At 43.6% G+C, this 22,115-nt stretch overlaps 2 protein-coding genes across 2 annotated transcripts in view; one reads left to right on the plus strand and one right to left on the minus strand.

Annotated features, from left to right (window-relative positions):
* The window catches only part of LOC149438458 (olfactory receptor 6N1-like), a 63,174-nt gene extending 45,617 nt beyond the window's left edge, over positions 1–17,557 (minus strand). Inside the window, exon 1 of the mRNA XM_089659965.1 lies at positions 17,501–17,557. Within this exon, the coding sequence (XP_089516091.1) occupies positions 17,501–17,557 (57 nt within the window). The remainder of the gene's footprint in view (positions 1–17,500) is intronic.
* On the plus strand, positions 17,462–18,431 carry LOC149438459 (olfactory receptor 6N1-like). The gene has a single exon (XM_089659899.1). The coding sequence runs from the start codon at positions 17,570–17,572 to the stop codon at positions 18,347–18,349; it is 780 nt and encodes a 259-aa protein (XP_089516025.1). The 5' UTR covers positions 17,462–17,569; the 3' UTR covers positions 18,350–18,431.
* Positions 18,432–22,115: the final 3,684 nt, after the last annotated feature.

The raw sequence follows: 22,115 nt of genomic DNA on the forward strand, positions 1-22,115 counted from the left end.
TTCTTCAGCTTGATGGGTGTAGTCTCAAACTTCAAAGAGTTCCTGTAGTTGTCCCTGAGAATAAAGCTCCACGGGGTACCTGAAACAACAAGACCCGACGCAGACTCGACGCAAACAGGCTTGATTGAAGCGATGATCCTCAAGAGCGTTGGAACCTTCACTACAGGAAGGCTCTTGCAAAAACCACAAACAGACTTGTGGTATGAATAAAGCTTGTGATCCCACGGTGGTCTGGGGAGATCCAGCAACAGATTCTCAAATTGCCCCTGCAGACGGGGCCACACAAGGCTGGTCTCGACCCAGACAGTTTTCCAAATCGCAGACACAAACCATGATGAGGCTTGAAGCTTGCTTGAAGGTCTTGGAGAATGTGGTCTTCAGAGAGATAAATTAGAGGGAAGCCAGGACGTAATCTGTAGAGAAGGTGGATGGTTGGTGAGGTCTTCCTCCGATCAGTGGTTGGAGTGGGATCCCAGGAGCGGGCATGGAGATGTGGTCGTCTGCCCGAGCTTGGTTTACACGGTCGATGAGGCAACAGGAACATCTCACCGCGGCATATAAAAGGCAGATGAAAAAGAGAAGCATCAGGATATACACTCCCACTTCCTTCAACCAAGATCCGATGGAGAACAGGAAATCTCCCAATCCTCCCAAACCCTTGAACGGGTTCCAACCCTCACTAGCTATAGCTCTAGCTTTTCCCTGTAGTTCACTAACTTTGTCCATATGGGCATGGACCTTGTCATCGGTGTCTTCTATCCAAGTACAACAATCCTCTCCGATGAACTCACAGAACCCCCCTTTGGCGGCTAAAAGATAATCGAGGGCCATCTTCTCCTGAAGCACTAAAATTCCCATCTGCCGTTGTTCTTGGGCAATTTCTCTGACAGCCTCTACGGTCTCGTTAAACATACTATCCACGATGACAGAAAAATTGTTCAGGCGCTTCATAAGTTCTATTCCCCATCCTGTCCATGAGGGGAACCAAGCCCATGCCTGGTCGCCCTCAGAGAACAGCTCCCTGCGAACTCTCCCTGCCATCCTTACCTTCTTGTGGACCATCAACTCTTCATGGTCCATCACTACATAGGATGCGGGGACTAGCTTTATGAGGGCACACGAACCTTTCGCGTTCTGGGGAAATGTTCTATAGGCTGCCGAACCACACAGAAAATAGTATGGACCTGTCAGAGCAGAACAGGAGGAGTTCCTCGTTCGGCCTCTGGTACTGAGCAACAGTTGCACAGACTGGGGGATTGCTCCCTCAGTCTGCACATCACATCCGTCCTTCCAACACACGTGGTCTGGTCGGTCAGTGTGGTTACTCAGAAAGGAAGTCTGGTTAGTCAGATTGACAGTTATACCTCCCTCGCAGGTGGTAATCCCAACAAACTTGTTACCTGTGCCAAAGCTGATGTTAAAGCACACCTGAGGGCTGCCTAGCTGCCCAGTTACCCATAATGGACTGGTGAGGGCCCTACAGGAGCTAGAGCTAATATTGGTGCTGAAACTGATGTTACCTGCTAAAAATGTGTCATTAAGTTCTACCGACAAATGTCTACGTGGGGGCTGACCAGGGGTCCCTTGCTTTTTCATGCCGACGCGGATGTCATATAGGGCATGAACAGCGGCCATTGCGGACATGTGATGACTGGGTGGGGGCTTTGAGCATACCCAACAGTTGGTTTTGTTGGCGGTTCTGGCTAAACGCAGGTGCATTTTAAATAAAAGGTTGGGGTATCTGCCGTCTTTTCCTCCGTTCACACACATGTATGACATACAAACAAAAAGAAAAAGGAAAATGACACCCCTCATTCTCTGGTGTAGCTGAAAAGCTTCTTGCAGTGGCTTGCGTGCACCCAGTTGTCTCGTCCCTCGAGTTTGAGTGAGGTAGGTGTCGTCAGCTGGACTTGGTATGGTCCGGTGAACCGTGGCTCGAGTCCGGTTCTTTGATGTTTCTTTAGGACGACCCAATCACCTGGCTCAATAGAAAGAACACCTGTTATTGTATTTGGATCGGGGAGCGATTCGCGAACCCGATGGTGTATCTTCTGCAGCTCCCATTGCAGAGATTGCACATAACCTGTAAGCTGTGAATGCAAAGATGACAACTGTTGAGGAAAGTACAACCCTGTTTTGGGAGGTCCCCCAAACAACACCTCGTAGGGTGACAGCCCATGTGGTTGCCGAGGGGCATTCCGGATGGAATAGGGGGCAATGGGGAGACACTCAGGCCAAGGTTTTTGGGTATTGGAAGACGTTCAACCTTACCGCTACTCTCGGGGTGATATGGGGTGTGTCGCCGCTGACTCCAGTTCCACCAAAGAAATGCAGTCGTGTCCTTTGGAAGAGAGATTAGTAGGGGACAAAGAAGACATGTTAGCAGAAGAGGTGTTAGTATTGTTAGTCGTGTTGCAAAATTCAGCACTGTCATTGCTGTCCTCCCCCCCCTTCTCATCTTCCGACACAGGAAGAAGAGAAGTTGGGTTAAGAATAGTGCATCGTTTGATAGTGAGGTTAGTAGGGGTTAGGAGGGTTTTCCCCTGAGAGGGGTACCTTGCCTTGGATGTCCTGTTTTCGTAGGACCGTTCTTGCTGCACCGGTGTCAGTGAGGCAAGGGAGGGGATATTTTAATTCCTCTAGAAAAAGATGGATCTGGGCCGACACCGATTTGTCAACTTCCTATGAGAATTCATAGGAGTTACTTACCATGGTGGTCATAGGGGCGGAGGACTCATCAGGAATGAACTGCCACCGACCTTTAGGTAATTGGGGACAGCTCCTCCTCATGTGCCCCGTTTGGTGGCACTGGAAGCACCTGGGTGGGGGCCTATCCTTCCTGTGACCCAGATCCCTTGGTTTTTCGTGTGGGGTCTGGGACATAAGAACTTTGGCCTTGTCTTGTTTTCTTCTATCCATTTCCCTCTCTATTGCCGCAAGAGTGGAAAGGATAGCAGGGATAGACATCTCATTATATTCGGGTCGGGCCAGAACCAGCCTTTCCCGAATTTTAGTATCGATGCCTTCCAAAAATTTGGCCCGCAACAGAATGTGCGTCGCGGTCACCTTTACCCCTTCAGTTGGAGCATCAGGTCCAACTTCCAGATCCGCATCCAGTGCCGTCTGCTTGAGACGGCGCCAGAAGCAGGCGCTTTCCTCATTAGGACCCTGGGTGAGCTTCATCATGTCCGTAGTAGAGGTAGCACCATACATTTCTGGAAGCTTTGCCTTTAGCTGTGTACAGAACTCTTTGCCCCCTGAAGTCATCTCCTCATGCGTGGTTATAGAGCACCCTGCAATCACTGTACTGGCCACTTCCATGCCCACCTTTGCCCGTAGGATCTGTGCACAATCTGACCCGCTCATACCATAGCTGAACTGGTTTTGTCCAAACATTCGAGCAAATCCTCTCGGATTGACTCGATAGTCCGGGAGCTCAGCCAGAATAGTGCGGATCTCTGCCGGGGTGAAGGGGACATGCCAAACTACCCGTTCCCCTAAAGTCCGTTCCCCCCGTGCATTGGGAGGACCTTCAAATTGCTGCACCCTGACTGGATAGGCCTCGGTCCGGGAAGAGTGCAAGGGCTGACCCAGCATCATCGGTGGGCTTAGATTAACCACCTCGCTTACTGCACCTTCAGGTTTGAGGTCCCTCAGATCAGGGTATAGCTGGGGGGCAGGGGTCTGATCAGTGGTTCGTAGCTCTTTGATGCAATCCGCCCTGTTTTTTTTAACCGGGTGTCTATTCCCCTTGATTCACAGATAGTCTGCAAATCGGTTGTTGAGTAGGCTTCATAGTTGGAAACAGAAGGAGCTGGGGTGAAGCAGGGAGAAGGGAGAGGTAGAGGCAGAGGCTGAGGCATAGAGACAGAAGACACAGAAGGTACATCAAGAGTGACGTCACTAACAGAAGAGACAGGTGCAGTTATACTTATCTCAGCCACTGTTGGTTGTTGGGGGACCCCAGCAGACCCTGATCCTGCCTGCCTTAGTAGAGTCAGCCCTGAAAGAGCTTCCTCCACCTCTGACACCGGATCTTCCTGTTTTATTCCCTCTGGAGGCCAGGTATACATCACCTGGTTCTTCCGGACAGACACCAGTTTATGTATGCCCTGCTTCCCTAATCGGATTGACCTGTGAAGCCATAGCTGTGCGATCTCTAGTTCTGACGCCTGCATCCGTGGTTCAAATTCAGAGATGAATTTTTCCCACCTCCATGCGTCAAATGTACCTTCCCGGGGAATTTCCCATCTGGTACCCTTCGACCATTTATTCCACCTTTTGAGGGGTTCTGTAGACTTCCCCCCCAAACTCACCTTCATCAGTTGTGCAGCTGTCCTTACCCTGAAGAGGGCTGGTTCCCCCTCTCTCTTCATGGACTGACTACTGCCCATCGTGACTAGTCACTGGTATATATCCCGCGTCCGGGTACCTGTTTACCCCCTGGAGCACTCGGTGGGATCCTACCGAGAGGCCTGATTCCACCACTTTCCCAGCACAGCGTAATTTATGTGATACTTATCGATCACCCGAAGCGCATCAAGTGGCGGTCAGACTGAGAGCACACCTCCCACTCCCACAGCGCAATTTGTGTGATTCTGACCACCCGAAGTGTTTGTGGTAACCAGGATTTCCCTGGACCGCCCACTCGCACAGCGTAATTTATGTGGTTCTCATCACCCACTGTGTTTGGCAGGCCACACCGCACAATGATGAAAGTGGCTTTTCTCTCCCTGCACACAGTAGCTAACACAAGTCAAAACAAAAAGAGGGGTTCTTGGATGTTACTTAGGGGTCACTGGTTGGGCAGAAACCTGCTAACTGACCTTTAGGAAATTTGTGTAAAGAAAAAAAAACTTTCCTAATACACACAGAAAAACCCTTTTTCAACCTGAAAAACTGTTAAAAAGGACAAAGTGGATCCTTATGAAAAACACGGGACGTTTCACAGTAAAACAATTACACCGAGGTAAACCGAAAAACTGCGCCAAAAGTAACCTTGTTGCTGACTCAAAAATCACTCCTATCAGCACCGCTAAACGATCCACGTTATACACGCAATCTTTACTGCAACCACCTAGAACCGTTTACACAAAAAGTCTGCTGGACGTGAAACACGCGACACAGCAGCTTAAAACAAACCCGCTTTACAATAAGGAACTACTTTTAACAGGAAAAACACAAGAAAAACATAATCACTATACAAGAAATCTATGTGCAAAAACCCAGACTTCACCGCGCTCATTAAATGTGGAACACGTGAAGGGAAAACTCGCTTAATACACTTTAAATTGGCTGGCAATACGCAAATTTAAAGCTAAAAGCAAACAAATGAAACTGTAAAAAATTTGGATTAAAAACACAATATGGGTCAAATGCATATAGGAAACTTCATGCACATTGCATAGAGATTACTGCACATTTGGTAGTCAACAAAATGGCCACCAAACAAAAGGAGTCCATGTGGTTTGTCAAGAAGATGACCCCCCACAGAGGAGCACATGGCAGATACTAGAATGACCCCCCACAGAGGAGCACATGGCAGATACTAGAATGACCCCCCACAGAGGAGCACACGGCAGACTCTAGCCTCAAAATTGCCTCTTACATAAAACAGACTTTTAGACAGAACATACACTGGACAATTACACAACAATATGAAGCACACATACAACACAATTTGGGCACAATCACAGAACGGACATAAAACACCAACATATCACACTAACATGCACATGTAACAAAAAGGACCCCCTGCTGCATGCTTGCTGGGAGCAGTGGTACCACAAAACATTGTACAGACCACATAACACAGATCTTACAACAGTTAACAATTAACCTAAGCCTTTCGGCACTGTAATAATTACCTCACGTGGAGGGGGGTAAAGCAATCACCACAGTACCTACAACCCGCAAATACTTACCTAACACTATGCAACAACTTTTACCCACTAAAACATATACCCGTTTAATTTTTGGTTGGAAGATTTTTTAAACTTGACCAAATCCAGCCAACCAAAACCCCCCCCTCTGCTGCGTTCCGCAGAGACAAACCCTTGTCTTTCACCCACAAATCAAGAGTTTAGGACAAAAAACGAGGTCCTTGTTAAGCGGTATTTCTTGTTAGCTAACAGAGAGCGAAATCAGCCACACGAACACGCAAAAAGCGATCCTCTTAATGGCAGAGAGACCTGAAATGTGCCGGCATACTTTTTGCTAGTTCATGATGGCCATTCCCCCCTCGTTCTTGGTTAGCTACGCAAGAATACGCGTTAGTATCCACCAGGCTCGCCAAACTGTCTTGGAAATTCGCTTTAACGAATTTCTCCTTACCGTGAGTACTCGCAGTTGGATGCGCAGAAATCCCCCATAAAGCTGTGCGAATCTCGCTTACCACGACTGCAGCCAAACTACACGATTCCTGCCCATCCAAATACTTTGGTTCTGTTGAATTTGTGGGTGATGGAGCTCCGTTACCCTGGAATGATCACACGACACTCTAAGGCTGGTTGCAACTCACATAAGGCCGGCTTTAGGCTCAGCTCTCTGTTTTTATTAAGAATACACACATGCCCCCCACATGAATAAAGTCAAACCCTCCCACCGAACAATACAATGGGGATTGCCTATACAGAGGATATACATTCCAATTGGAGCATAGCCTTTGCTATTATCTATCACTGGTCCTCCCCCATGAGTCTTCTGAGGTCAGCAGACTTCCTCCCCTTCCCCCCTATGAGCCATCTGAGGTCATATTTCCTGTCCTACTAGCTTCTATTGGTATGTAAATTCTCTGCACAAGCATCTCCCTAAAAATATCAGTCTGTACCTGGATGGGCCCGATACGATCTTTATTAAAACACATCCATCCAAGATACAGTTTCAAGTTGGTAATGGGTTGTAAGATATGCATAAGCCTACACGTGGAGTTCACACCGCTTGCGCATTGCGTTATGAAGCCCACGTGGTACCATGCTGCTGATATGTGGATACAGGCCCACGGTCTACTGACAGCAGCATTCGCATGGAATGCCGTGGTGGTATACACGCCGGTCTATAAGCGCAGATCTGCCATCTCATCCATTACCAAGCCGAGTACTGTAATACATACATTGTACATGCGCATGGCCCAATTGCAGCCTTCAGAGCTTTAATTAAGCCACACGAGAGACATATGAATAACACGAATACATGACACATTTAAAGTTCGACCAACAATACAAAATTTCCATGACAATATATATATATATATATATATATATATATTTATTTAATTTTTTTTTTAATAAATTGAATATGGCCAAAATTGTAGCATTTCACATATATGGCAATATATTTGTGAAGAATATTTTAAAAATATTTTTCAAATATATTTTTTTTCCATATGGGTTCTGAGCACACTTTGAGAACAGGCCCACACAGTCCATATGAAAAGTGTCAGTTGGTTTGTGTTTCTTTCTTCAGAACAGGAACACGATTGTCATCTTTCGCAGGGGTACAACAACCAATTAAAAAATTTCAGCCTCCTGGCCAACAGTTCCAAATTTTACAAACGAAAATGTACACTTAGGTTTATTTCCTCTGGAGGTGGACCGACGGTGCTCCAAAGCTCACAGTGTCTTCCTGGCACCTTAAACAACATAAGAGTCTAAGGTGAGGTTCCAGATTTTACTCTCCCTCTTTTAAAGTCACGGACTCCGCAGCATTTATATACCCATATGGAAGAGAAATATATTTTCAATATATTTAGAAAAAAAAAATTATACATGCGACATGTATTTACAATATGTTGGCCTACTCGAATATATTTTAACATCTATTCCAAAAATGTAAATTAAAATATATTTTCCAAAGGCATATATTTAAAAATATATTTTTCAAAATGTATTTTCCAGATATGTTTGAACATGTAAAAAAAAAATGCATTTAAACATAGATTTTTAAATATACTTGTAAATGCAATCCAAATTACACTTTGATATATATTGCAGCATGTGTTCTACCTTCATTTTGTAAAGCGCTGCCCAAACTGTTGGCGCTATATAAATCCTGTGTAATAATAATAATGTATTCTGAATATAATTTTAATATTATATTCACAAATACATTGAAATATATTTTTGAAATATATTGAGTATGGCCAAAATTACAGCCCTGATACACGGAGGCGGATACATGTAATACAAGGAAGGAGGGACGCAGCTGAGATGGGGAAAACAGATAGGAGAATACCCACCCCACGATCCAGATCTCCTCGCCGGCCGAGTGGCCCTACCAGCCGTAGCAGACCAGAATTATTCCGGTCTCAGACCCCGGAGCACTCTGAGTCTGACGCCTCAGCCTCTCCCCCACATCAGCCTCCCGGAGTGTCTCGCTCTCACAGCAAAAATCCGACCACGACTTCCGCAACTGGCCATCATGAAACCTCCCCTCTCACTATAGGGGATTTGAAAGCAGTAGCATTAGATATTAAAGAGACCTTCTCTGCTGCAATTGCTGAGTTACATATTGACATGCAGGCAGTGGCCCATAGGCTTGAAGCGGTAGAGGATAAATTTTCCATTCAGGAACTTGCCATTCATAATATGCACAAAACGGTGGATACGCACACTATGCACTTAAGAGAGCTTGACCGTCACATTGAAGATTTTGACAACAGGGGACGGAGACATAATCTCAGGGTGCGTGGTGTCCCTGAAGCGATTGAGTCCGGCCATCTCACCCAAACGGTACTGGCCATCTTCAATGACCTTTTAGAGAGACCGCTAGAATCTCCAATTGAGTTGGAACCAGGGGCGGACTGACCATTTGGAAACTGCCCGAGGGCCCGGGGTCAGTAGGGGACCCCATGAGATGCCCCTGGTACCTGTTCCATAGGCTTTTTTGAGTTTGGGCAAGGACACAGGGGCCCCATGATCCCCTATTGCCCGGGGGCCCCATGAGTTGTCAGTCCGCCCCTGGTTGGAACGCATCCATAGGGCACTGCGTCCAAGAGGCAGAGACGCTGATCCGCCGAGAGATATAATATGCTGCTTAGTCGACTTTCGACCTAAAGAAGAAATATTACACAGAGCAGGAGGTCGCAATCACGTGCTATATAATGGAGCAGAAATCAAGCTTTTTCAGGACCTCTCTCATCTCACTTTGCAACGCAGAGAAGACTTGCGCCCTCTGTTGGAGCTACTCCACTCCAGAGAGATTGCTTACCGCTAGAGATTTCCTTTTGGTCTCTCAGCAACACATATGGGGACGTTCAGCCCTTCTGAAATTCCCGGAAGATATTGCACTGTTTTGTGAAGCTCTTGATATTCCTATTATAGACATACCTAATTGGTCAAGTAATCCTCACCTGCCCCCCCTCGCCAGAAGAAAGTCCAATGGAAACTCAATCGGCTGGACATCCTGGAGGAGCAAGAAGATGCAGACCGTCTCCACACATCTCGTCCTCTCCTGTCCGAAGAAGACTCATCTCCGGGGACAGTCTTCCACCCTCACCAGCCCACTGTAAGACATGTTATGATTGACTTTGCTAAGTTCCCCTGCTTTTCCATATCTGTGCATTGCCATCCCTTTGTTTGGGTATTCGCACACCTAAACATTCATGTCTCACGGTCTCTATTTGAATAGGGATCATAAGGCACCTCGAATAGAGTACCTCCCGCTTTGGGGTGGGAAATGCGGGTGTGTGTACTATAGGGTCTTTCTCCTTACGCTCATTGTATGTTTGTTATATGGGTTTACCATCGTTGCAAATAGATGCTGAGACCATACCAATTTCTGCTATAACCTAGCTGCATAGTATTGACATCCCTAGAGCTCAGGCCAATAACCTCACCAACTTTAGCACTTGGTTTTCTAATTCGTGGTGGCCTAATACACCTTCCTGATAGCCTAAGTGAGCCTAGAATCTTTATTAGCCTGGGTTTTAGTGACGTAGGCTGCTAACTCACCGCCAGGTTGACCCGTATAGTTGAATCTTGGTACTTATAAACGTTAGTACCCCTGTATGAGAACTTTCCCATGACCATACTCTTGCGTCTATAATAGGGTAGTATATTGAGGCCTTCCTAAATGGTTCACCTAAAACACAGTGTATACCCCATTAGCTCCTTCAGTATGAGCTCCATATTTTCGTTTGCTTGTTTCTGGCACTGTTCTTGAGGGTCGGAATTGGGATGCCACACAGAATTACAATTCTTATAATACACATAACGGTTCACCATGAGTTTTTTGAGTACCTATGATCACACAGAGACCCATTACTGATCGTACAGCTTCCCACAGCAGCTGTGAGTGTTCTATGATTTGGGTGGCATAGCTTGATATATCAGACTTAATGTATTAATATCAGTTTTCCCATTACAACATCCCCCCTTGGGCATTTCCTCCCCCTCCATGTAGACTTAATTTGCCTCTGTATTACTCCCATATTGGGTGTAGACTACTTCACTGGCTTATCTACTCACTGACCCTGGACGAAGTGTTGAGTTCTATCTAAGGCAGGTGACCTTCATAACCTTAGGTTAATTGCAGGTTTGCCTTTCTTTTATGGTTGTCTTATTTATATGTATCTGATTCTCTTAGGATTGCACTCTCAACAGGCCACAGTTCCACGACACTTCTTCAGTGACCGCTCCCAACCCCTTGTACGGGTAGGTTAACCTACAATCGTGGAAGTGACCTGTTGTACAGCGTATCGAGTTTTAGTTGGAACTACTAAAACCCCTTGGATTGGGACTGTAGGAACGTGGTTTTGCTATGCCGCCAGACCGCGACCTGCACTTCCACTCACTGGGGCCCTATATATCTTTGTTTGCACCGCTTTGGTACCTGCAGGGCTGATATTTTCTGTTTGACCCGACATAGTAGGAATGAGTTTTACTTGCAATTGTTCATCCTTGATTGCATTACAGGATTTTTCTATGATTACAAAATGTAATTTATCATTCATACTCTCGATTTCCCTATTGCCATTATTGTATGTTTGCCTTATGTCTATGTTACTCTCTACTACATAACACTACCACACTGTCTTCCCGGGAAGGCGCTACGTCCTTATAGATATATTACTACTACCATTCCAGATATAACACCCCTATAGCTATATGCACTTGCTGACCCATAACACTACAGATAACACATCCTTTCCTTTATACTATTTTTTGATATCCACCCTATTTTGATTTGAATATCTCTCCTTACAATTCGCTGACATATATTCGCCTCCGTGTATCTCTGCCATCTTGTACCGGATCTTTTCCTTCACACTCTCTCTACCCATACGACACCTGGTGGATCCCTGACGATCTTGCTAGGATTGTTTTGTCCTCTCTCACTACATCCACCTCTGGGTCCAACACACTTCCGATTTTACTTATACAATTATACCAAATACGTCATTTATCTTATTGATAACTCAGATATGGGACACAGGACTGTGTAGCTGGACTACTTAGTCACCGGATTTTGCTCTCCTAGAGTAGTGTTAAGGATATATTTCACCTTACATGCCCATTCTTGAGTGTACACCATTAACACGCTCTAACTTTCCTAATACCTGGCTTTCTGACTCTACCTCTCATCTCTTTCCTAACCTCACTCTTTTTTCTGTTTTCCCCTTCTCCTCTCACCCCCCCCCCCTTTTTTTTCTTCTCTCTCCTTTTCTCCTATCTACAGATTAGGAGTCTTAACCATTTGCCGCCCGCCCTAAGACCGAATGGCGGCCGGCAAATGTCATCAGCGTTCCGGGTGGACGCCATATGGCGTCCTCCCGCACATGCGCAGATCGCGCTCCTGCAGAGCCTCAGCCGATGACAGATCTGAGTATCGGCCCCCGTTGCCGGTACCATGTGACCTGCTGTGACCAATTACAGCAGGTCACATGACAGTTGTATACAATGGATGGCTTCATTCATGCCATCCATTGTATACTAGTGTCTAGCTGTGAATGGTCAGAGCTAATCACATGCACATGTCATGTGATTAGCTGTGGCCAAATCACAGCTAAGCACAAAAAAAAAAAAAAAACCCCTGAATGAATCGATGTCATTCAGGTAAATGCTTGCTTATAGCAAAGTAATTCTTTGCTATAAGCAAATTGTGTAAAAAAAAAAAAAAAATACTGATCACTTTGCCAAAGTAGTACAATGTTACTATGGTAACATTGTACTACTTTGGTCATAGTGAAATATGAAAAAAAAATCTTAAAAAAAAGAAAAAAACATGAATAAAAAATAAACATTTTTTAAAAAAATATATATATATTTTTTTTCATACTGTCACCAGTCAGTGTCCCTGATCACTGCCATGCCAGTTATATGATGACGCTGTACTGCACTGGTGACAATATGTAAAAAAAAATAGTGAAACTAATTTTTTTAATTTTTTAATTTTCTGAACAATTATGACAAAAAAAATACAACTTCAAAAAACTCGCCATGCCTCTTATGAAGTACGTCGGACTGTCTACTTTGCAAAAAGGGGTCATTTGGGGGATATCTGTACTGTCCTGACATTTGGGGGATATCTGTACTGTTCTGACATTTGGGGGATATCTGTACTGTCCTGACATTTGGGGGATATCTGTACTGTTCTGACATTTGGGGGATATCTGTACTGTTCTGACATTTGGGGGATATCTGTACTGTCCTGACATTCTTGGACCTCAAGAAATTAGATTGGCCGTCAGTACTTCAGGATTGATCAATATTCAGATATATACCATAGTTTGTGAACTCTATAACTTTCCTACAAACTAAAAAATACATCCTAATTCGGGTTATTTTCACCAAAGACATGTAGCAGAATACATCTCGGCCTAAATTTATGAAGAACAATTATTTATTTGCAAACTTTTATAACAGAAACAAAGAAAAATGTGTGTTTTTTTCGAAATATTTGGTCTTTTTTTGTTAATTTAGCAAAAAATAAAAACCCCGGCGGCGATTAAATACCACCAAAAGAAAGCTCTAGTTGTGCGAAGAGAATGATAAAATTTTAGTTTGGGTACAATGTTGTATGACCGCGCAATTGTCATTCAAAGTGTGAGAGCGCTGCAACCTGAAAACTGGCCTGGACAGGAAGGTGTAAAATTGCCCGGTATTGAATTGGTTAAGCAATTCAGTTTCCCTAATACATGACAATGTCTACCAATCACGCACCCCCGACGTGCGCACCGTACGCTTTCCGTGGCATCTCTGAACGCAAGAGGCCTAAATATACCCGAAAAACGCTCACAACTCAAGAAACTCACTTTCGTGCGGATCATATTCCTAAACTCTCCAATTTTTACTACCCAACAGCATATCATTCAGTATCCGCATATTACCCGGTTGACTGTCTTGATACGCACCATGGCTTCAACTATACTGTAAGTTGATATTTCTATTGTGGCGCGCTTCACACGTTGAGAGCCACCTACACGCAAGCATACACTCCTTTTTTCCGTTTTACCTTACCATAAGCCCTCCCCTCCCTACCTCCCCCCCCTTTCTCTCTCTCTCTCTCTCTCTCTCTCTCTCTCTTTCTTCCTTCTCCCTTTCTATATGCTTACATTATCACCACGTTACTCTACTTACTAACTAACCCTCTTTCTACCTGATCTCTAGCTCCCGCCTATGTTCTACTCCTATCTCCGTACCATAACGAATACAGAATGCTGTACCTCCAACAGACGTATTACGCTCCATAACACTTACACATCCAATTCTTGGACACAGATCTACGGCTTTAATAGGTGCTGTTCATATTCGATATCACACACATCACACTTCCCCGACAGAAAATCCTGCTCAAAGGTCAAAAAACAATATATCTCCTTACTCATTTCTTATTTGTGGTACATTTCCTGGGTTGTTATATTATGTGACAAAATCTTTTACAACGTTATGTTTTGTATTGCCTGTTAGGCTTTGACTCGTCTACGACACGGGAGGCGACATACAGTAATATGTCCGATTTTGGATTCACGTCTGTATATGCATTGTTATGCCTGCTTTCTTCTAATAAAAATATTTTTTGGGAAAAAAAACACCTAAGCGGTCTATATCCCAACCAGGGGCGGACTGACCATTTGGAAACTCAGGCACTGCCCGAGGGCCCGGGCTCAGTAGGGGGCCCCATGAGATGCCCCTGGTACCTTTTTCATAGGCTTTTTTGAGTTTGGACAAGGACACAGGGGCCCCATGATCCCCTATTGCCCAGGGGCCCCATGATCCTCTATTGCCAGGGGGCCCCATGAGTTGTCAGTCCGCCCCTGATCCCAACTCACCAGATAGTTCATTGACAGTAGAGTCTCCACAGAGCAAGGAGAGTAATAGGTTGGTGCCTCAGTCATAACAACAAACATGGGAAAATGTAACCACTTCCAGTCCGGACACTTTCACCCCCTTCCTGTCCAGGCCAATTTTCAGTTTTCAGCGCTATCACACTTTGAATGACAATTGCGCAGTCATGCAACCCTGTACCCATATGAATTTTCTAGCATTTTTGTGAGACAGATAAAACTTTATTTTGGTGGTATTTATTCACCGCTGGGATTTTTATTTTTTTTGCTTTATAAATGAATAAGTCCAAACATTTTGAAAAAAAAGTGTTTTTTTTTATAAAAGTTTGCAAATAAATAATCTTTCTTCATAAATCTTGGCCAAAAATGTATTCAGCTATCTTTTTAGTAAAAAAAATAAATAACCCAAATTAGTTTATAACCAAAAATTATAATTTAAAAAAAAATGTTTACATTTTTTTTTTTTTTTTATATTATTATTTATGTTTTGGGTTTTTTGGGGGGTTTTTTAACACCATAGTGACACTGTACTATGTGTGGGGGGTGATGAAGATTTTTTGTTTCTTTCTTTACACTGATTGATTTTACGCCTCCTAGATTGTAAGCTCCGAGGATCAGGCCCTCCTATCCCTCTTGTATTGAACTGTATTGTTGCTGTACTGTCTCCTAGATTGTAAGCTCGAAAGAGCAGGGCCCTCAATTCCCTCATGTTTTGCATTGTATTGGTATTGTTCTGTCCCCCTTTGTAATGTACAGCGCTGAGCGAACTATTGGCGCTTTATAAATACTGTATAATAATATTGTCTCCAATCGGTGATCACGTGATTGGGACCTCACACAGAGGTGCCGTACAGCGGTGCCGCACGCTCCCAGGGAGCGCGCACAGGCAATGAATGCGGGTGACATTTAGAAATGTCAACTCACTTCGGCAGTGCGTCCGTCCAGCCGTTTATCTACATGGGCCGGATGGGAAGTGGGTAAAATTGTTCATAATTTTAAAGGGTGCCTTGACTGAAAAAAGGTTAAGAATCACTAGTTAAATAGATGCCGCCACTCTGGGACCAGAAGCTGGCTTGTGCTCAAGGGATAGGATGTGACGTATCAGCTGGGGAACTTTTTCAACTAGTGTAGTCTGTAATTGGAAGTCTTCAGGAAGCTGGTCTCAGCCATACCTTTGCCCAACGGTGGCTAACTGATATATGTTCTTTTACTTTTTTTCTTTTTTTTTTACAAGATCCTTAAAGTGGTTGTAAACTTCAGACATAAAATATGAACAAAGCATATCCCTCTATAGTGTGTCCTTGTATAGAGTGTAGTAGCTAAAATGGTCGTGAGAACCACAACGGGGTTCAGGGTAGGATTTCTGCTGCTCTTCCTAATTTTTAGAGAAATGAATTGCACGTGCAGGCCGGAAAATGATCACACTGACAACTGTGCAGTATAACCACGTCTTTATCTCTGTTTATTGCAGGGCGGTGCTTAACCTTTTATACATAGAAAACAATAGAGTATACGTCATTATTATGTGAATATGATCATAGTCTAAAAAGCACATTTGGTTGGCTGAAATATAGAAAGAAGGCAGGAACTCGAAGCTTGTCGCCGTTATCTCTTCACTCCCTCACATATTCAAGGCCGTAATTGCAAAATCCCTTACAATACAACAGGAGGGGTTGAAAACATTGCTGAACAGACAAGTCAAGGAGGACTGCAAAGCCCAGCAGACAAAATATATATACACAACATATATTTAGAAATATGAAAAAGTAGAAAAGTAAATATGTATAAAATATATATATATTCAGGAGGAAACCGAATAGGAATTTTACCAAATCCATCACATATCCAAAGTCCCACAACAGCTGAATACCTCCACCACCCCAGTGGAGTAAGAGATATGTGTTAAAACCAGCACTTGAACTTTAAATACCCTCCAAGATTAAATACAATTTGTCCTTTCAAGAAAGTCTGTCACCTTCATGTTCAATAAAGTGCATTAACCTCCCTAGCGGTCTGATTATGTTGGTATTTCTGTGCTCAAAGCGGTACATTTTTTTGCATGGAAATAAGTTGTTTTTTTATTGTAGGCCTGTAATTCTTAGGAATAACTCACTGAAATCTGACCGAACAAGAGTCTAGTAAACATCCCGGGTATGATAAAATTTGAAACACGAAATCATAAATTATAATATAATAAATAATCATAAAAAATAATAATATAATAATAATAATAAATTGAATTCAATAATATAATCAAACCAAAAACACTGAAATTTGAAATAGAGCGCCAAGTTCGCACATCGCTGAGCAAAGTCGCAAAATCGTTTTCAGTGTCTGATGACGAATTTCCCCCACGAATCATTATCACTCAATTCTGCAAGTGGTTCTAATTTACTATCGCTGTTCTCTAGCCGGTATAAAACTGCTTTTGACCTAAAGGGACGCTTTTTGGATGCCATGGACGTTTCTCATTTTCCAGGCAGAAAGAACAGTAAAAATGCAGGCAGGGCGCAGGACAAAGCACTCGGGACAAAATGTATGTGAAATGGTTTGATACAGTAATGGAATACTATGTGATTTTAGTGTATTTAGTTAATGTCACATTTTTAAATTTTTGAATTTCCCGCCGGTTCCGTCCCCCGTAAAGCCCAACGTCACAGGGAACGGAACCCAAGGACGGATGCCGGAGATGGCCGGGGACGCTGCAGGGGGGACATCATGGGAGTGCAGGACAAGGTAAGTACTGGAGGGATCCCAGAGCAACACTGCAGAGTAATCCCGACTGTAGCTCGGGGTTACCGCTTCTGGTACTGAAAGTTAACCCCGAGCTACACTCGGGAATACTGCAAGGGGGGTTAAATATCCTTCAAGATTAAATACAAATTGTCCTTTCAAGAAAGTCTGTCACCTTCATGTTCAATAAAGTGCATTAATTAAATCGCCGTCTCTTTTTAAATTCACAATGAAAATCACCAAATATCCAATCTAAAAAAGAAAAAAGAAAAACTATACGGTGTAGTATGTGTTATTACACATATGCAGTGAATAATAAAGTCATTGTCTTTATTTTCTATGATCTAGGTCAATGAAGATTCCTTGCAATCAGTAGTTTCTTCCAATGCAACTATCACCCATGTGGCACAATTCATCATTTTTGGATTCCCGAGCCTCCAGAATTACCACATTTTGCTTTCTTGTGTATTGCTTTGTATCTACCTCTTCACCCTCTCTGGCAATGGCATTATCTTCTTCTTGGTCATCTTTGACCGGCATCTCCATACCCCAATGTATTTCTTTGTCAGCAACTTGTCCTTTATAGACATGACTTACACTTCAGTAACCATCCCGAAGATGTTGGCCAAGTTCCTGATGAACCTGGATACCATTTCCTTCACCGCCTGCTTTACACAGATGTATGTTTTTCTGTCCTTGGCAGCAACAGAGTGTTATCTCCTGGCCATAATGGCCTACGATCGCTACATAGCTATATGCTCACCCTTACACTACCAAACCATCATGACAAGACAACTTTGCATAATACTGTCAATGGCAGCCTGGTGTGGAGGCTTTGCGGCTCCACTCACAGCCACCATTCTTGCCTTAAAGTTACCTTTCTGTGGTCCCAACATAATCTACCATTACTATTGCGATACTCCTCCATTGCTCCAGTTGGCTTGTGCCAACACATCCTTCAATGTAGCAGTTGGGTCTTTCGTTGGTGCCGTTGTCATTTTGGTAAGCTTTGCTGTAATTGTTATATCTTACATTAAGATTATTATAGCGATCCTCAGAATCAGTTCCAAAGGAGGCCGGAAGAAAACCTTTTCTACCTGCGCCTCTCACTTTACAGTCGTCAGTATATTTTTCTTGCCCATTATGTTTATGTACATTCGTCCAACAGCCTCCTACTCATCTGATGTGGACTCTATGGTGTCCATGTTATATACAGTATTAACTCCCATGATGAATCCCATAATATACAGCATGAGAAACAAAGACATTAAATTGGCATTCCAGAAGAAAATAGGCTTCATCTGTACCAGAAGTAGATTGATTGCAGAATAGAATGTATGTAATTAATGAATAAAGCTGTTTATTAACTATGTATCCTCTGTAAAAGATGAATTAAAGGAACATTCTGTAACAATTTTGTGTTAATTTGCTGTTACTTTTATACTGTTTTATAATGATGTTTTATATAAGTGTTTTTACAATATATACATTCAGGTCCATAAATATTGGGACATCGACACAATTCTAACATTTTTGGCTCTATACACCACCACAATGGATTTGAAATGAAACGTACACGATGTGCTTTAACTGCAGACTGCCAGCTTTAATTTGAGGGTATTTACATCCAAATCAGGTGAACAGTGTAGGAATTACAACAGTTTGCATATGTGCCTCCCACTTGTTAAGAGACCAAAAGTAATGGGACAGAATAATAATCATAAATCAAACTTTCACTTTTTAATACTTGGTTGCAAATCCTTTGCAGTCAATTACAGCCTGAAGTCTGGAACGCATAGACATCACCAGACGCTGGGTTTCATCCCTGGTGATGCTCTGCCAGGCCTCTACTGCAACTGTCTTCAGTTCCTGCTTGTTCTTGGGGCATTTTCCCTTCAGTTTGTCTTCAGCAAGTGAAATGCATGCTCAATCGGATTCAGGTCAGGTGATTGACTTGGCCATTGCATAACATTCCACTTCTTTCCCTTAAAAAACTCTTTGGTTGCTTTTGCAGTCTGCTTTGGGTCATTGTCCATCTGCACTGTGAAGCGGCGTCCAATGAGTTCTGAAGCATTTGGCTGAATATGAGCAGATAATATTGCCGGAAACACTTCAGAATTCATCCTGCTGCTTTTGTCAGCAGTCACATCATCAATAAATACAAGAGAACCAGTTCCATTGGTGGCCATACATGCCCACGCCATGACACTACCACCACCATGCTTCACTGATGAGGTGGTAAATGTGGAATAGACTCCTTTAAGAGTTGGTTCTGGCCAGCTCAGTGGATTGCTTTAAAAAAGTCCTGGATTCTTCCTTGGATACACAGATTATAACTGGATACTAACATTTATAAGCAAAGTTGATCCAGGGAATATCCGATTGCCTCTCGGGGGATCAGGAAGGAATTTTTTTCCCTGCAAGAGCAAATTGGATCGTGCTTTGTTGGGTTTTTTGACTTCATTTGGATCAACTGTGGGTATAGGATTATAACTTTTTTTTTTAAATGGTTGAACTGGATGGACTTTTGTCTTTTTTCAACCAGACTAACTATGTAATCTGTATCTGTTAGCCCAAAACGTACCCTCACGGTGTCCATGGAGAGGAGTAACCCGTGGGACATTTTCATGTAAGACACTGATACCCCTCGATAACCAAGGCCTAAGGTTTATATTTGGGATAATAGAGTGTATTGTCAGGAGAGCGATGTGGAGTGGAGTGTCAAAGACTTCCAAACCAGGGCGTCTTAACATTTCTCTCCACGCAAGAAGAGAGGCTCTCATAGGGGGGAAAATTTTTTCAAGCAAAAGGGTTGTCATATGTCAGCAATTAAGAGAGAACAGAAATCATGTGCTGGGGTCAAGGAACGCTCTATGGCAAGCCAAAGTGAGGCAGATGAGGGTTCAAACCAATGTTTCAGTTGGTCGAGGCAGGCAGCCAAGTAATAATCTCTGATGTCTATCTTACCCATTCCGCCTGAACATCTATGTTTAATTAGGAGGGCATGAGAGCATCTTGCTCAACTGCCTTGCCATTTGAACTGTTTCAGTGCGTTTTGTAGAGCATAGGTATATTTAGAAGGAACTGGAGTGGACAATGTTCTAAAAAGGTAAAGGATTTGGGGGAGAATAAGCATTTGTAGGATGCCAGGTGGCCATACTAAGATAGTTCAAATTTGGTTAAGTGAGCTAGTTCTTGTGAAAGTTTTTTAATTAAAGTCTGAAAGTTGATGTTGGTAAGGTTTTTCGTGGAAGAGGTTAGGGTTATACTCAGATATGGGACTCCTTGAGAGGTTCATAGATACGGGAGGGATTGCTGTAACGATTGCCTGTCTGGGTCAGGGGTGCCTAGGTCTAAAATCAATGATTTAGAAAAATTGACCTTGTAGTAGGAGATGTTGCTAAAACTAGATAGGATGTGGTGGGCCTGGTGTAAAGAAGTCAGAGGGTTAGTGATTAGGAGGCTAATGTCATCTGCAAATAGACTAATGGAGTGGACTGATTGGTCAATGTGAAAGCCTGAAATGTGGGGGTGCGAGCAAATGGCCTCGGCGAGGGGTTCTTTCAAGAGATTAAATATCGAGGGGGACAGTGGACACCCCTGGTGTGTGCCTTTCATAATATCAAATGGTCTAGAAAGGAGGTTAGACGTGTATACCTGTGCGGTTGGGCACAAGTAAAGAGCTAGGATGACTGATAGTATGGGACCCTGGAAGCCAAATCTGGACAGCACTGCTGTAATGTACCCCCAGTGGATCCAATCAAATGCCTTCTCCGCATCCAGTGAAAGGAGCAGAGAAGGCATTTGATGGGTCCCAGCATAGTTTAGAAGATTAATTAAGCATCTAGTAGCATCGGAAGCCTGCCTGCCCTTTGTAAAACCAGTTTGATCTGGCTTGACCAGATCCGGAAGGACATCGAACAAGCGACCTGCCATCAGTTTTTTAATTTTTACATCCGTGTTGAGCAAAGAGATGGGTCTAAAGTTTGCAGGAGACGTTGAGTTTTTACCTGGTTTAGGGATGGTTACTACGTAAGCTCTCAGCAACTCTGGGGGAAAGGAAGCCTGGGACATAGCATCGTGAAAAAATTATCTTAGGTATGGGGCCAATTGAACTTTGAAAAGTTTATAATAGTCATTAGTGAACTCATCGGGACCCGGAGCCTCCCCGGTAAGGAGAGAGTCTATAGCTTGGTAAAGAGGGCATTCAGAGTAGTGAGATGCCCCTCAGATAGGGAGGAAAGTTGTAGCTGAGCCAAGAAGTCACTAATGACCTGAGCATTGGGTTGGGGGGTGGGTGGATCATTTTTAAGATTATACAGAGTACTGTAATAATCTGTGACGGAATTGGCGATGTCCTGGGGATTAGTAATTTTCTGATTTGACTTAAGCCTGTTAGCCAAGAGTTTCCCTGCTTGATTGCCTTTGGACTAGTGTTTATTTTTAAAGGTTCTTGATATCTTGTCATACTGTTCAAATAGAAGCCCTCTCGATTCAAGTCTACATTTGTGAAGGGTGGAGTAATGGGTCGGGTCAAAGTTAGCTTTATTGTCCACTTCATGCTGATGAATATTAGTATTATTATACAATATTGATATAACGTCAACGGTTTGCTCAGCGCTGTACATTATAATGGGAGACAGTACACGATACAGTACAGTAAAAATACAATACGATACACGAGGGGTTCGAGGGCCCTGATCCTTGGAGCTTACAATCTAGGAGGGAGGGGAGAGTGGTACAGGAGGAAATAGCTGTGGGGAATGGAGTGGTGGGAAGAGCGGAGAAGATCAGCAATTAGGTGAGGGCAGGGTAGGCTTCTCTGAAGAGATGGGTTTTCAGGGTGCACCTAAAGGTGAGGAGGGACAGTCTGATGGATTGGGGTAGTGAGTTCCAGAGGATGGTGGAAGCCCTGTAGAAGTCCTAGAGATGGGAATGGGAGGAGGAGACCAGGGAATTGGAGAGTAGGAGGTCTTGTGAGGAGCGGAGATTGCGTTTTGGGTGGTAGATGGATATCAGGTCGGTGATGTAGTTTGGGGCAGTGTTATGAACAGCTTTGTACGTCAATGTTAATATTTTGAATTTTATGCGTTGAGCA

This window comes from Staurois parvus, unplaced genomic scaffold (assembly GCF_062004578.1).
Source record: "Staurois parvus isolate SC_StPar_1 unplaced genomic scaffold, SC_StPar_1.0 ptg001192l, whole genome shotgun sequence".
Lineage (NCBI taxonomy): Eukaryota > Metazoa > Chordata > Amphibia > Anura > Ranidae > Staurois > Staurois parvus.